The sequence below is a fragment of the Polypterus senegalus genome, chromosome 13 (assembly GCF_016835505.1).
Source record: "Polypterus senegalus isolate Bchr_013 chromosome 13, ASM1683550v1, whole genome shotgun sequence".
NCBI classification, from domain to species: Eukaryota; Metazoa; Chordata; class Cladistia; order Polypteriformes; family Polypteridae; genus Polypterus; species Polypterus senegalus.
Genome location: NC_053166.1, coordinates 96,602,709 through 96,617,673, shown reverse-complemented (window position 1 = coordinate 96,617,673; position 14,965 = coordinate 96,602,709). Strand labels below are relative to the sequence as shown.

At 39.7% G+C, this 14,965-nt stretch overlaps 1 protein-coding gene across 1 annotated transcript in view; it reads right to left on the bottom strand.

Annotated features, from left to right (window-relative positions):
• The window catches only part of hspbp1 (HSPA (heat shock 70kDa) binding protein, cytoplasmic cochaperone 1), a 97,403-nt gene that overhangs the window by 58,037 nt on the left and 24,401 nt on the right, over positions 1-14,965 (bottom strand). The window contains exons 3-5 of the mRNA XM_039774669.1: positions 6,951-7,161; positions 3,882-4,106; positions 161-316 (exon numbers count right to left, since the gene is read on the bottom strand). Of these exons, the coding sequence (XP_039630603.1) occupies positions 161-316; positions 3,882-4,106; positions 6,951-7,161 (592 nt within the window). The remainder of the gene's footprint in view (positions 1-160; positions 317-3,881; positions 4,107-6,950; positions 7,162-14,965) is intronic.

Below are 14,965 nucleotides of genomic sequence, written 5' to 3'. Positions count from 1 at the left end.
TTTCGTAGGCTCAGGTAATTCTAGTGTTAAGACTATTCAGTATAAAATAAAAGCCAAAAAAGGGATACAGTATTCTAAGTTTCTGTGGTTCGTATTACCTGATTTACATAATTTATATCAACATTAAAATGAAGCATTTAGCTCACAACATTATCAATACCTCTATGTTCTGGATGTGATATCAGCAAATTGTGAAGAAGAAAAGCAGATTTGGTACGTAGCTTGTCAAGACCTGACTGCATTCCTCGAAGCAAAACCGAAAAGCCATCAAGTTGGAGGAATTCTTGAAAAGCCGATTCTTCTTCCCGGACCAGACCTGTGATGAGATAATTTACGTGAAATATCTTCCTGTTCTTAAATGCTTAGTACAATACTTGTTTCATTCTTAGATATCCATGGATAAAATGCATCCTTTCAGGTTGAAACTCTGAAGCTAACCATCCTAAGGTTTTGCGTGTAGAGGACTTTCACTTGCAGAAAACTACTAGTGTATTTTTTTTTTCTTCTATCAGAGTATACATTTCCTCAAGAAAACAAAGATGGTGCACGCTTGTTACATATAATTACAATTTTCCAGAAATACATAATTTTATCAAGAACCACCCATATAACGTTCTTTAATATTTGCTATTAGATCACCCAGGATACACATTTAACAGTGATGCAAAAGACATATTATTGTGACATAGTACATATTCTGTTAGGTAAAATCATTATTGAACGAACTAGAGGGCATCCATTTGTCTATTATCCAACCCGATAATCTAATGTTAGGGTCATATAGCCATTAATTTCAAGCAAACCTAAGAAACTTTAATTAAACCAGCACACATCCTTGGGATGCTTAAGTCTGAGGACCAGGAATGGACATGGGAAGAATGTGCATACTCCAAAACAGACTTTGAAACCAGAGCTCTGGTACCAAATGCTGCAACACTGGACCCCTTTGAAAAACAACAACTTGCTTGTAGTTGATCACTAGGTTCCTTCACAGAATCATTACTCTCAAAATAAGTGAGACTAGTGAGAAACATATATAGAACATAGTTGTATATAAAAATAAAAGACAGCAAAAAAAAAAAAATTTACAGTGGAACCTCGGTTTACGAGTGTTTTGCAAGACGAGCAAAAATCTTTAATAAATTTTGACTTGATAAACGAGCGATGTCTTGCAATACGAGTAGTATGGATACACTTTGTCTGCTGAGCGTCATGTGATCACAACTGAGCTGATGGTTCTTCTCTCTCTCTCCTTATCTCGCTCGCCCAGCGAATCTCTCTCTTTTTCTCTCTTATTATTTCGCTCGCTCGCCCAGCGCGTCTCTCTCTCTCATCTCGCTCACCCAGTGCGTCTCTCTCTCTCTCCTTATCTCACTCGTCTCTCTCTCTCCTTATCTCGCTCGCCCATCTCTCTCTCTCAATCGTCTCATATTCTCCGTCTGAGTCTGTGTGCCTCACTCATATAGTCAACATCCGTACGAGCGTATACTGTTTACTACAGCATTGCGACTGTGTGTGTGTGCGCTGTGAAGTGCGAGTCCCCATCTTGCTCCCCAAAACACGAAGCGAGTCTCAGTACTTTAACACCAGCTTTATTCAGCTTGAAACAGCAACAGCGCTGTTATTTATTGTAGCGGGATCTTTATAATGTTCCTTGTATGACCCATTGACGACAGGCGCTTATAGCATGTCTGCGATCTTTTTAGATGCGCTTATACGGCAAACTGCTACAGCGCTGGGAGACAGCGATTGCTTTGGGACGCTCTTCCGCGTGTCATCCCGTTGGGTGGAATCCCACGAGTTTAGAAACAAACACCAGCCATGATTCTTTTTAAAGGTAAAGTGCAGGTTAATTTGTATTATGTATTTTACTTTATATTTTGTATTAATCATTTTTATATGTCTAGTTTTGGGTTGTGGAACGAATCATCTGAGTTTCCATTATTTCTTATAGGGAAATTCGCTTTGATATACACACGTGGACAAAATTGTTGGTACCCTTCAGTCAATGAAAGAAAAACTCACAATGGTCACAGAAATAACTTTAATCTGACAAAAGTAATAATAAATAAAAATTCTATGAAATTTAACTAATAAAAGTCAGACATTGATTTTCAACCATGCTTCAACAGAATTATTTAAAAAAATAAACTCATGAAACAGGCCTGGACAAAAATGATGGTACCCCTAACTTAATATTTTGTTGCACAACCTTTTGAGGTAATCACTGCAATCAAACGATTCCTGTAACTGTCAATGAGACTTCTGCACTTCTGCAGGTTTGAAGGGTGTCTTTTCCAGACGGCATGTTTCAGCTCTTTCCAAAGATGCTCAATAGGATTGAGGTCAGGGCTCATAGAAGGCCACTTTAGAATAGTCCAATGTTTTCCTCTTAGCCATTCTTGGGTGTTTTTAGCGGTGTGTTTTGGGTCATTGTCCTGTTGCAAGACCCATGACCTGCGACTGAGACCAAGCTTTCTGACACTGGCCAGCACATTTCTCTCTAGAATCCCTTGATAGTCTTGAGATTTCATTGTACCCTGCACAGATTCAAGACACCCTGTGCCAGATGCAGCAAAGCAGCCCCAGAACATAACAGAGCCTCCTCCATGTTTCACAGAAGGGACAGTGTTCTTTTCTTGATATGCTTCATTTTTCCGTCTGTGAACATAGAGCTGATGTGCCTTGGCAAAAAGTTCAATTTTTGTCTCATCTGTCCATAGGACATTCTCCCAGAATCTTTGTGGCTTGTCCACGTGTAGTTTGGCAAATTCCAGTCTGGCTTTTTATGATTTGTTTTAACAATGGTGTCCTCCTTGGCCGTCTCCCATGAAGTCCACTTTGGCTCAAACGACGACGGATGGTGCGATCTGACACTGATGTTCCTTGAGCTCGAAGTTCACCTTGGATCTCTTTAGAAGTTTTTCTGGGCTCTTTTGTTACCATTCGTATTATCCGTCTCTTTGATTTGTCATCAATTTTCCTCCTGCAGCCACGTCCAGGGAGGTTGGCTACAGTCCCATGGATCTTAAATTTCTGAATAATATGTGCAACTGTAGTCACAGGAACATCAAGCTGCTTCGAGATGGTCTTATAGCCTTTGACATGCTTGTCTATAATTTTCTTTCTAATCTCCTGAGACAACTCTTTCCTTCGCTTCCTCTGGTCCATGTTGAGTGTGGTACACACCATGTCACCAAACAACACAGTGACTACCTGGAGCCCTATATATAGGTCCACTGACTGATTACAAGATTGTAGACACCTGTGATGCTAATTAGTGGACACACCTTGGATTAACATGTCCCTTTGGTCACATTATTTTCAGTCTTTTCTAGGGGTACCATCATTTTTGTCCAGGCCTGTTTCATGAGTTTATTTTTTTAAATAATTCTGTTGAAGCATGGTTGAAAATCAATGTCTGACTTTTATTAGTTAAATTTCATAGAATTTTTATTTATTATTACTTTTGTCAGATTAAAGTTATTTCTGTGACCATTGTGAGTTTTTCTTTCATTGACTGAAGGGTACCAACAATTTTGTCCACGTGTGTACGAGTGCTTTGGAATGCGAGCACGTTTCCGGAACGAATTATGCTCGCAAACCGAGGTTCCACTGTGTGTGTGTGTGTGTGTGTGTGTGTGTGTGTGTGTGTGTGTGTATATATATATATATATATATATATATATATTATTATATTATTATAATTATATATATATATATTAATATATAATTATATAAAAATATAAAAGTCCCATATGTTAATCACTTGCACAAATAAACTAAATTACATAAAACACATAGCAATGAGATATTTAAATATTAGAAGGTAAACATGAAACATAAGAGAACATTAATTAAAGAAAATAATATATACTCACAGGAAACAGCATAGAGAGCTTTGATGCGCACAGAATCATTTAGATCCTTGTCCACTAATTCCAAAAGATTTGGTAGTGCTTTGAGAGTTAGAAGATGACTCTGAACAGCAGGCATGTTCTGACAGGCACAGCCTATTAAATGAGCTGATCTCCAACGGATACCAGAAGAAGGATCATTCAATAAACGTGAGACAATAAACTCTAGGCCACCTAGCTTTACCAAGTCTATTAAAAAAAGACAATTACAAAGAGATTATGTTTGGGTAGCACTGCAGAAATATAATTAACTTCAGTTTTACAGACAGTAGAAATGGCAAAGCTTAGTGTATAGAATGTTTATTTTACAAGTTATAACATATACATAGAATTAAGATTTTTAAACTGCAATTACTACTAATTCAGTCAACTCCAACACTAATATGTTAGAAAAATTCAACAACTCGCATGTCTAAAATTCTCTTTCGTATTAGGAAGGCTGCACTTCAACTGTGATTTCAGCAGTGAATGACATTCATTAGGATTTAGTGAATGATAACTTAAGAGTAAGTTGAAGAAATTTAAAAATGAGAGCTTTATTTGAAAAAATGATGAAGCTTCCCTACATATAAATACATACATTGAATGTATATTTATACTAATTTTGAGAGCAGTGTTTACTAGTATTGTTTCTTGGAAAAGTATCCTAAACTTGTAGTTACAGTACTCTACACTTGTCAATGGTACTACTGCTTCTTCTCATCTTCTTGTTTTTGTGTTGGTCCTTATTCAAAAATGTATTCCTATAACTTTGATTTTGGCAAGTTCAAAGATTTAAGTTACATGAGACATATTTTTGTAAATCAATTTAATTTCTACAACAAGAGTTGCAAAAAAGACAGAAAAATAACTTTTAAATGAAAAAGGATTTATATAGTATTCAGTGGAAACTGCCTGAAAGACAGAGAAGCCTCTTTTAATTTAAAATTAAATAATTATTTGTGGCATCTACAATCAATGTTCCTATTAGGAGGTTCCATTTTATATTGCAGAGTTAAAAAAAAAAACCTGACCAAATACACAAAAACCAAAAGCAAAACATGAGAGCTACTAAACTTTCTATAATTAAACAAACACAATGTTTCACACTGAAACTTCAGCAATCTTACATTTTAAATGGATATCCTCTGTACAAAAGCCTAGAAGTTAAAATGAATATTATATCCTTAGATTAATTTTTTGAACAAACTTCACTAACTCTGCCTGAATTTAAAATGAATATTATATCTTTAGATTAATGTTTTGAACAAACTTCACTAACTCTGCCTATATCTCCTAACTGTGTAAAAATACTCTTCAAAGATGACTGTGTAATGTTTTAAAATCATCCACCTTATGAGCCTGAGCTTATTTCTTCTGGTCACTGACCTGTTTTTATGTCAATGCTTTCATCTTCTTCAGGTGTGCATGGTATGTTCTCCTTACACAAGTACAGGGTGTCCCACTCGGGAGTACAACCTTAAAAATGCGAATTACTCGCAAACGCGTGAACGTTGTAAGAACTGAACATACCTGTATTTAGTGGAAAACAAGTTCACATTACAAAAGGTGCTGAAAATGTCCTCCCCCAACGTCCGTGCACAAGGAAACGTGACGCTCCATATTTGAGAATGTCCTCTGCAACATGTCACTGTCGATGGCAGCAATTTCACGCTTTATGTTTGCTTTCAGTTGTTCGATGGTCCTGGGTTTGCTTGCATAAACCTTGCCCTTTAAATATCTCCACAGAAAAAAATCTGGGGTGGTTAAATCGGGCGATCGAGGTGGCCACAAACCCTTTTGAGATCACCCTGTCTCCAAAAATCGATCGGATCTCTTCCATACTGGCATGAGAGGTATGGCACTTTGCCCTGTCCTGTTGGAAGTAACCTTTTTGAAGTTGTTTCACAAATTCGTCAAATATGGACAAGTATTGCATGCTTGCTTTCGCCACTCTGCAGGGTTGGTGTCTGGGGCTAGACAGCCATCTGCGCCTGGCTGGCGCAGCCCAGGCGCTGCCACATATGGGGCCGCCATAGCGGCGCCTGCTATAGTGCCCACCTCTTTATGACACAGAATCAATTCTTCATTAAATAAAGAATATTTTGAACCTTGTTGCATGATGATACATGCACTCGTTGCAGAGTAATTCACATTTTTAAAGTTGTACTCCCGAGTGGGACACCCTGTAGCTGACAGCAACAGTATTTTGATGAGTTTGATTTGGTATTGTTTCCACTTCCCGAGGCATGGTCATTAGTGATTTATCCTTCTGATTCTACATTAAAAACTCATCATGGATAAATGATCTCAGATGGCCTTTTCACAATTACCCCCACCCTGGAACATTCAAATTTATATTATTTTGTCCTGACAAAGTACCAGTGTCTTTTAGTGCTAGAAAATCTTTGCTAGTAGCAAAACTTTCTGCCATGCTACTTGGAATAGGTGACAAGGTAGACTTGAGTCTTCACTATTTTAAGTGACCACGGTACTTTAGCAGTTAGCATGCCAATCATGGATGCAGGAACTATGATCAATGATTCCATGGTAGCTGTAATTAGTTTTAACAGTTTTACAATTAGTGGCTCGAAAATAGATAAGTGTTTAGGAAGTAAAAGGTGCAAGGTGATTTTTTTTCTTATCTATGTACCTGGATAAAACTACTTTTCTATGCAGTGTATATTTATCCAGGGCTTTTACGTATGTTTTTACTCCTATTTCATCACGCTCTTTATTACTGATGCTCTGACTGATCAGCAATCAAATTGAATCGGCCAATTTCCATTACCAATAACTCAAATTGGTAATCAATAAATCTCAAAAACAATTTTTTTTAGTATTTTCTTTGGTAAGGTTTATAGTATATCACATGTACTGTTCCTTTATGGAAAGTATCATGGTACTAGATTAAGTGCATGCGCAGTTTTGTAGCAGAAGTCAACAAATTAAAAAGAAGAGTTGAATCTGAATATAAGCATGCAAGTATTACTGTATATAAATAGTACTACCATTTGATAATATGTATATGAATAATTCAATTAAGTGACAAACCACATGCATTATCCAGATTTTCACAGAGATCTGCCAAATGTTCAAGAGCTGCTTCTTTTTTCCTTAACTGTTCATCATCTCTTTCTTCTTCTTCTTCACTACTCCTTTCTTCAGAAGTGTTCAGAATCTCTAGGCACTCTTTCATTTGCTGAACCTCGTCCAGTTGTCCTCTACAAAGATCAGAAAGTGCTTCCTGCAACCAAGCCTTCCTCTGTAAAGTTAAACAAGGTTTTGTACTTATAAGATTTTTTCAATATGAACAATGTGTAGATGCATATACAGTATTTACGAAGTATATTTAGTTATTATACAAAACCTGTTTGGGATGGGTCAACATAGACTACAGGCACTTTACTACTTTCAGGTGTGATCTACTTTTAATGTGAAGAATAAACACAAAGCTAAAGTCACATACTGTATAGTCTAAGCATTTATATTCATTATCTGTGGCAGAACTTATTTTGAAATGGAAGAGTATGTTTACTATTGTGTAAAGAAAAGACTTCCTATTTATGCTATTTTAACTTTAAATATTGCTTTAATTTTGCATGTAGAGATTTCCATTCATATTTCAGCCAAAAAACACAGACTTGCAAAGGAAATACTGTATTTTTAAAAAAATCAAGAGAATGTAAAATTGACTGACTAAAATTAATATTTTTTAAACCATTCCCTACTGTTTTTCTTATTAAAATATAATTTTCTGCAGCTTTAAGACAGTAGTCATAATAAGGCTGCAAGTGTGAATGCTGTTAAATAAATTTTAGATTGTAGCATACCTACAAAACGTTAAAAGCAGGTTGACTTTCTGGACTGGCCTTCACTATATTATGTGGCCTGGAGGTTGTCTAAGAAAGATCCCTTCAGGTCTGATTATGGACGACCAAGTTCTGGTAGGACCCCACCAGGTAAGGATTCCAGCTGCATAGCGCAGGTGTCATGTTGCTATGACATCTAAACAGGAAATGGATGTTTCCACAGGAAACTTTTCTTTTTAAGGGGAACAGCAGACTAAGGAAAAGAGAGAATAGAAGCAAAAGGCAAGGGGCTCGGCTATCCACGCTTGAGAATATATCATGATCAGACTTCATCCAGGGACGTCCGCTATTTGTGGGTTCCACCCCGAAGTTGGAAACAGCAAGACGAAGACCCCGACTCCGCAAGAAGAGAGAAGAGGCAAGGGGTTGTGGTATATGGACCTGAGGTTTTCCGGGTGCTCCCGTTGATGAGTTGGACTCATGTTTTGGAATTTTTCGGGATAGCAAGAAGGAAGCCATATTTGCCTGAGGACTGTTTTTTTCTCCCTCCATCATGCAGTAAGAACTGTACTACAGGATTCTTCACAGTTTCATGGACTACAATTATTCTTTCTCTTTTTGTAGTACTAGGGTGTTGTACCGTGTTAGCCATTATGAAGAAGGGGCCTGAGTTGCCTCGAAAGCTTGCATATTGTAATCTTTTTAGGTAACCAATCAAAGGTGTAATTTTGCTTGGCCTTTCTCTACATTCTTTCTCTTTTTGATATCCTTTTTCTTTTATGTGTGGTTCATACTGGGGATTAAGATTTGGGCACTGAGGGTAGTGGGGCAGGGGAGGGCATCCTGGGGATCTGAACACTCAGTCATCTGGCATGTAAATGTATCATCGTTGGATTACAATACACTTGCTTATTTAACTAATCCAACTACCATCTGGTTTCTTTCAAGTATTGGGCGCGTAAAGGGGAGAAGAAGGGCCGAGGACCGTATATTTTATTGCTACTATATCCTTCGAACATTGTCCACTTCCCACTTGGGTGGTGAAGTATAGTGATCGTGTCCAGTATCGGGCAATTGTTACAGAGTGGTGCCCTCTCTGAGAAGGTTTAAGAAGTATATTTCATATATTGGTTCCCATTAGCCCATCGCTTAAATACCACCTTACAATGAGGGCACTTTCAGCCGTCCGAGGGAGAACGAGCTTATTTTAATCGATGCACCCGAGTGATTTGCCCGGACCTGATGAGGCAGATAACGAAGGCGCTTCTCTCCCGCTGGCCAAAATGACAGAGCGGATTGATGCGCTTCACGAGCGGATCTCGTCCATGGCTGACAGCACCCTTTCTCGTGAAGAAGCTTTGCGCAATTATATCGATAGCTTTGTGGTAAAATTGCGAGAATATACGGAGGAGCCGATTACTGGGCTGAAGCATGATATTGTGTAGTGCGTAGAGAGGTACAATCAGCTATGGAAAGAGCATCTTTGGCACCAAGTGCGGAATAATCTGCATTCATCTGAATTAGTGGCTGCACATTCAGCTCTCCGGGAGGCAGTCAGCACTGTGCATTTGTGCGCTTCACCAGCAACCCTGTCCCTTCACATGGAGTTTCCTAAGTTGGGAGAGTCCTATACCTCAGAGGACATAATTAATTTTGTAGAACAGGTAGATACCTTTCTGTCTATTGCTCCAATGGGATAAGAAGAGCTCCTGGGGTTGATTAATGCCTCTTTGAAGGGACCTGCGAAAAGTTGATGGCAGGTGAGCAATCAGACCAGCTGGATGAGGTTAAACCTTTGCTTTTTAGATGGCCGAGTGAATGGGCTGAGAAACTGGGGGCAACACGGGTGGTTACCCATGACATCCAAGCACTGGATGAGGTTCTGGTGCGTCAACGCACCTATCAAGTCTCGCCCTTAAAGAAAGGCATTATTAAAGAACATATTGGCAAGATTATGGAACAAGGAATTATCGGGCCTTCATCATCAGCCTGGGTGGCTCCTGTAGTATTAATAAAAAAGCAGATGGAACATACAAATTCTGTGTTGACTAAAGGGGACTAAATGCCAAGACCCACTTAGATGCATACCCATGCCTCAGGTACAAGAAATTTTGGAATCACTGGACGGGGCGGCCATCTTTAGTACGTTGGAAGTATGCAGTGAGTATTGGCAAGTGCAAATGGGAGAAGGCAGCAAACATAAGCCCCGGTCTCCGCTCCAGAAGGTTTGTTCCAAATTTGGGTCATGCCTTTTGGCCTGAAGAATGCGGGGGCAAGTATCCAACGTTTGATGCAGCAGGTCTTGCGAGGGTTGATTGTGAAGATATGTTTTGTCCATATCGACAATATTATTGTCTTCTCCCTTGACCTTCATCAACACCTCCAGGATTTGGACCTCATCTTTCAGTGACTGGGACAAGCTCGTCTGATGTTAAATGTGTCGCCTCACTCAACCGCAGATTGATTTTTTTAGGGCATGTCATATCTGGAAAGGGCATTGAGGTTGACCCTAAGAAAACCTCAGCTATTCAAAACTAGCCACCGCCCTTGGACCTTAAAAGTTTACAAAGGTTTCTTGGGCTTGTGGGCTGGCATCATGTTTATCCAATGGATGGCTGATATAGCTGCCCCACTCAACCAACTGAAAAAAAAAAAAGGACATTTCCTGGAACTGGATCACAGAGTGCCTGTGGACCAACTAAAGGCAGCAGTGCAATGTCCACCTATTCTGGCTCAACCAAACTAACAGTTAACTTTCAAGTACACACTGATGCCAATAATGTAGGGCTCAGGGCAGTACTTACGCAAAATAAGGATGGCATGGAGAAACGGATTGCGTATGCATCTAGGAGCCTGTGAGGCCTTGAACTCAACTATTCCGCCTATGAAAAAGAGTGCTTAGCAGTAGTTTTTGGCTATACAGAAATGGTGTCATTTCTTAGAAGGGGTGGAGTTCAAGGTATGTACCGATCACAATGCCCCTGACTATATTTGAAAATCAACTCAAAATGTCATCATGCCTTACCTGATGGGTGTTGCACCTTCAGTCCTTCACATTTAAAGTATTCTACCGGAAGGGATGCAGCAACGTTGTCACATATTTGTTGTTAAGAATACCAGAGATGACGGGTGTGGTGTGTGTGTGGCTACCACACAAAGCCAGTGGAGTGCCCTACCGCTAAGTTTGCAGGATATAGTGCAAGCTCAAGACACCCGTCCTGCAAGCTTGGAGCTTAAGGAGAGTGTTGCTAAGGCTGAACCCGGCAGCATTCATTTCGAGGAGCTACAAGGTGTGGTATATAGGTTCTTATCATCTAAGAGCAGGGGCACCAAGCTCCAACTGGTGCTCCCAGAAATGTACATACCTGAATTTCAACACTATTATCATGATAGCCCTTTTGGGGGACATCTGGGGAAGGTGAAAAACCATATTGAAGACATTAGAAGTGGCATGATGGCAGTCAGAATATGCTAAAAAGTGCCAGATTTATCAGAAGTACAAAAGCCTACCTGATAAACCAGCAGGGAAGCTTCAATCCATGATATCTTTAGAGCTGGGAAAAATGTTGGGCATAGACTTGATGGGACCACTGCCGTCTTCTACCACCAGAAAAACTGTACTGATGGTAGTTGTTGACTACTTTTCTAAATGGGTAGAGCTTTTTGAATCTGCATCATTTTAATGAATGACATTTTCACTCATTGTGGGGTCCCCAAGTTCACTGTATCAGACTGGGGTCCTCAGTTCACCAGTGAAGTAATGAAAAAGTTATATTCAGCTTTTGGGTTTGGGGGGGAGGGTGAAACAAAGATTGACAACAGCATACCATCTCCAAAGCAATCTAACAGGGGGTGAACCAGACCCAAAAAACAATGGTTGCATCCTACGTTGGAAATCATCATCAAGACTGCAACAAATGGCTTCCATTAGTACAATATGCCATCAACATAGCGGAGCACAAGGCTTTGGGTGAAATCCCTGCTCTGGTTGTCCTTTAGTCCAATTAGGGACCCAATTGATCTATTGATTTAATCCGTCCCTTTGCCAGATACACCCCAATATCATACACTTGTAACCCTAGAGCAATTACAAAAGAAAGTACAAGCTACTTTGGTGAGGTCAACCTCAAGACAAGCCAGGTATACTACAATACCCGTCAATGGAAAATGTACTACGAGGTGGGTGACTTGGTCTGGGTTCAAACTCTGTCTGATGTGGCTTGTAAATTTATCTCTAAACTTGGTTTAAGCAGATCTTAGAATGACAGTATCTATGAGATTACCATGAAATGTGGCCAAAACCAAATGGCAATTCTGGAAGACAACAAGAGAATGTAAAATGGAATTGTGGTATCACAGAGAAAGGTGTGAAACAAAGTCCTCATTTTATCTTTTGGATTGTTCCACTTAACACTAGAATTACCAGAGCCTTCACACCCTCACACCCTTCACACCTCTCCGCCAGCGTCCTTTGTCTTCTAAATGTGTTGATAAAGAGAAGCTTGGAGCAGCCGGCTATTCCATCCCCCCACCAATTTAGAACGTGCACGAACTTCTCTTAGCTCATGCCTTGATTGAGTATCTGGGAGTGAAGTGGAGTTTTAGAGTGGAAATAATAGATTGTTGTTTGGAACACACGCATTTCATGTCTGTTCCGTTTCTACAGTAATCTGTGTCAACACATTGTTAAAACAGAAACATTTTTTATATTCTAGTAGTAGATGACAAAATGTAGGCATAAACTATATAATGTATGAAGCCTGAAGTCCAAATAGCAAAGAAACATTTTCACAAGAATAACACAATTGCGCTTTTATTCAAAAATATAACTGCAGAAACAAAAAGCCGCCTTAACATGAGACATTGAGAGCGGTTTATTGTAACTGCCTCCGTGGTTCAATAGACTCAGCCCCCGCTTGGGAATCAAGAGGTCACGAGTTCGATCCTGTGCCCCTCCGTTTTGAGAAGCAAACTGCTCTGTCTTACTGTTTTAGAATAAAAGCATACATTTGATTTCAGTCTGTAACAGCCGGTGCAATTTATGATCCTTGTAAAGGTTAGCTTTTTTTTTATTTTATTCACTTTTCATTCTCTCAGTCGCGTTCAGAATCAATCCATACAACCCCATCTGACACGGCTGTTTTCACTAAAGACGCGCTATAGCTCTGCAGTGTACCACGATGCATACTAACGCCAACCCACCCCCAAACCCCGGTTCTGACACACAAGCGCTGGCGAAGCTGCCTTCGTATCTCACCGTCACTTGCTTTTCTTTTTATTCAGTTTTATTGAGTGTCCCTGCCAGTCCCGCATGTTGCTGTATGCTGTTTCTTTTGTACTCCAGGACATGCAGAGGAAAGAATGGTAAAGACCAGTAACCGGCTATATGCAATCATCAGATACTCCCCATCTGCCCGTGTCGTTCAAACACAGGAACATATATTGGTGTAAAAGTATAACAAAAGTGCACTTTTATTCAAGTGCACTTTTTCCATCGCCTTTTCCTGTAAGAAGCAATTTACACACTTCTCTCTATGCTGTGGTTTCTATTACACACCAGAATGAAAGAGACAATATATGTGAAAATATAATCACACTAATGCAATATTATTTGAAAACGAACAGCGTCAGATCGGGTGTGAATTTATGCAGGAACTGGAAATTCTCTGATGCGGGACCTTCCCCAGGGAAGAAAGTACAGTGTCAGGTGCTCATTCAGTGTAATAGAAACCATAGCACAGAGAGGTGTGTACACGGCAACAAGTACGTGTCGTAAATGTAGGAAGGACGGTCCTTGGGTGTGTGGGAACTGTTAATATTTGAATGTGATGATTTTATATAGCACGGAATGAAAATCAGCACTTCTTAGCATTGCATCATGGAAGCTGACGTATCAATCGCCTACTGTAACTTGCTTTCTTTTTTCTTCGGTTATACAGGTAGTTTTGAATAAAAGTGCACTTGTTTTGTTTGAAATGAAGTGTCTGCGTGCACTTTTCATGGCATTACGTGTATTTTTGAGCATGCCCGTTTGAGCAGTATAAAAAGTATTGAAAAGTATAACAAAACAACGGGCAGATGGGGAGTGTCTGATGATTGCATATAGCGCCAAACTAACTGCTCTTTACCATTCGCTCCTCTACATGCCCTGGAGTACAAAAGAAACAGAATACAGACGTGCTATAGCTCTGCGTTGTACCACGATGCATACTAACGCCCCCCCACCTGGTTCTGACACACAGACGCTGGCGAAGCTGCCTTCTTCGTATCTCACCGCCACTCGATTTTCTTTTTATTCAGTTTTATTGAGTGTTCCTGCCAGTCCCGCATGTTGCTGTATGCTGGATATTTTCACATGTATTGTCTCTTTCTTTCAGGTGTGTAATAGAAACCACAACATAGAGAGAAGTGTGTACATTGCTTCTTACAGGAAAGGCGATGGAAAAAGTGCACTTGAATAAAAGTACACTTTTGTAATACTTTTACACCAATATATGTTCCTGTGTTCGAACGACACGGGCAGATGGGGAGTGTCTGATGATTGCATATAGCGCCGAAGTTACTGGTCTTTACCATTCTTTCCTCTGCATGTCCTGGAGTACAAAATAAACAGCATACAGCAACATGCGGGGACTGGCAGGAACACTCAATAAAACTGAATAAAAAGAAAAGCAAGTGACGGTGAGATACTAGGCTAGCTGAGCAGAGTATTTCTTGTAAAATTCGGCAGGGTAGCCATCAGGGCCTGCTGCTTTCCCGTCTTGGAATGACTTTATAGCATCTAGTAATTCTGATAACGCCGGAGGTTTCTCAAGTTCCTCCGCACTACAAGTGTCTATTTGTGGTATTTGTATTGTTTGGATATAAATTCAGTACAATTCTCGTCTGCTAATAGAAGCGGGTTGAGACGCCATCTGCGGGGTGAGTGTATGGGGCTTAGTGATTTTAGCTCCAAGATTATAGGTGCATGGTCAGAAATAACAATAGCATCATATTCGCAAGATTTAATCATAGACAAGAAGTTATTATCTATAAAGAAGTAATCAATCCTTGAGTAGCAGTGATGTACTGGTGAGTAGAAAGAATATGTTCTTGAATTTGGGTTTAAAAACCTCCAGGGGTGTGATAAGTTGTGATCAGTTATAAACTTTGTATTTATCCTTGCAGTGTTAGATGCCGTTCCCTCATGGAAGTCCTATCTAAAGTGGATTTAGAACACAATTAAAGTCCCCAGCCATTATAACTTTGAGTGTTCAG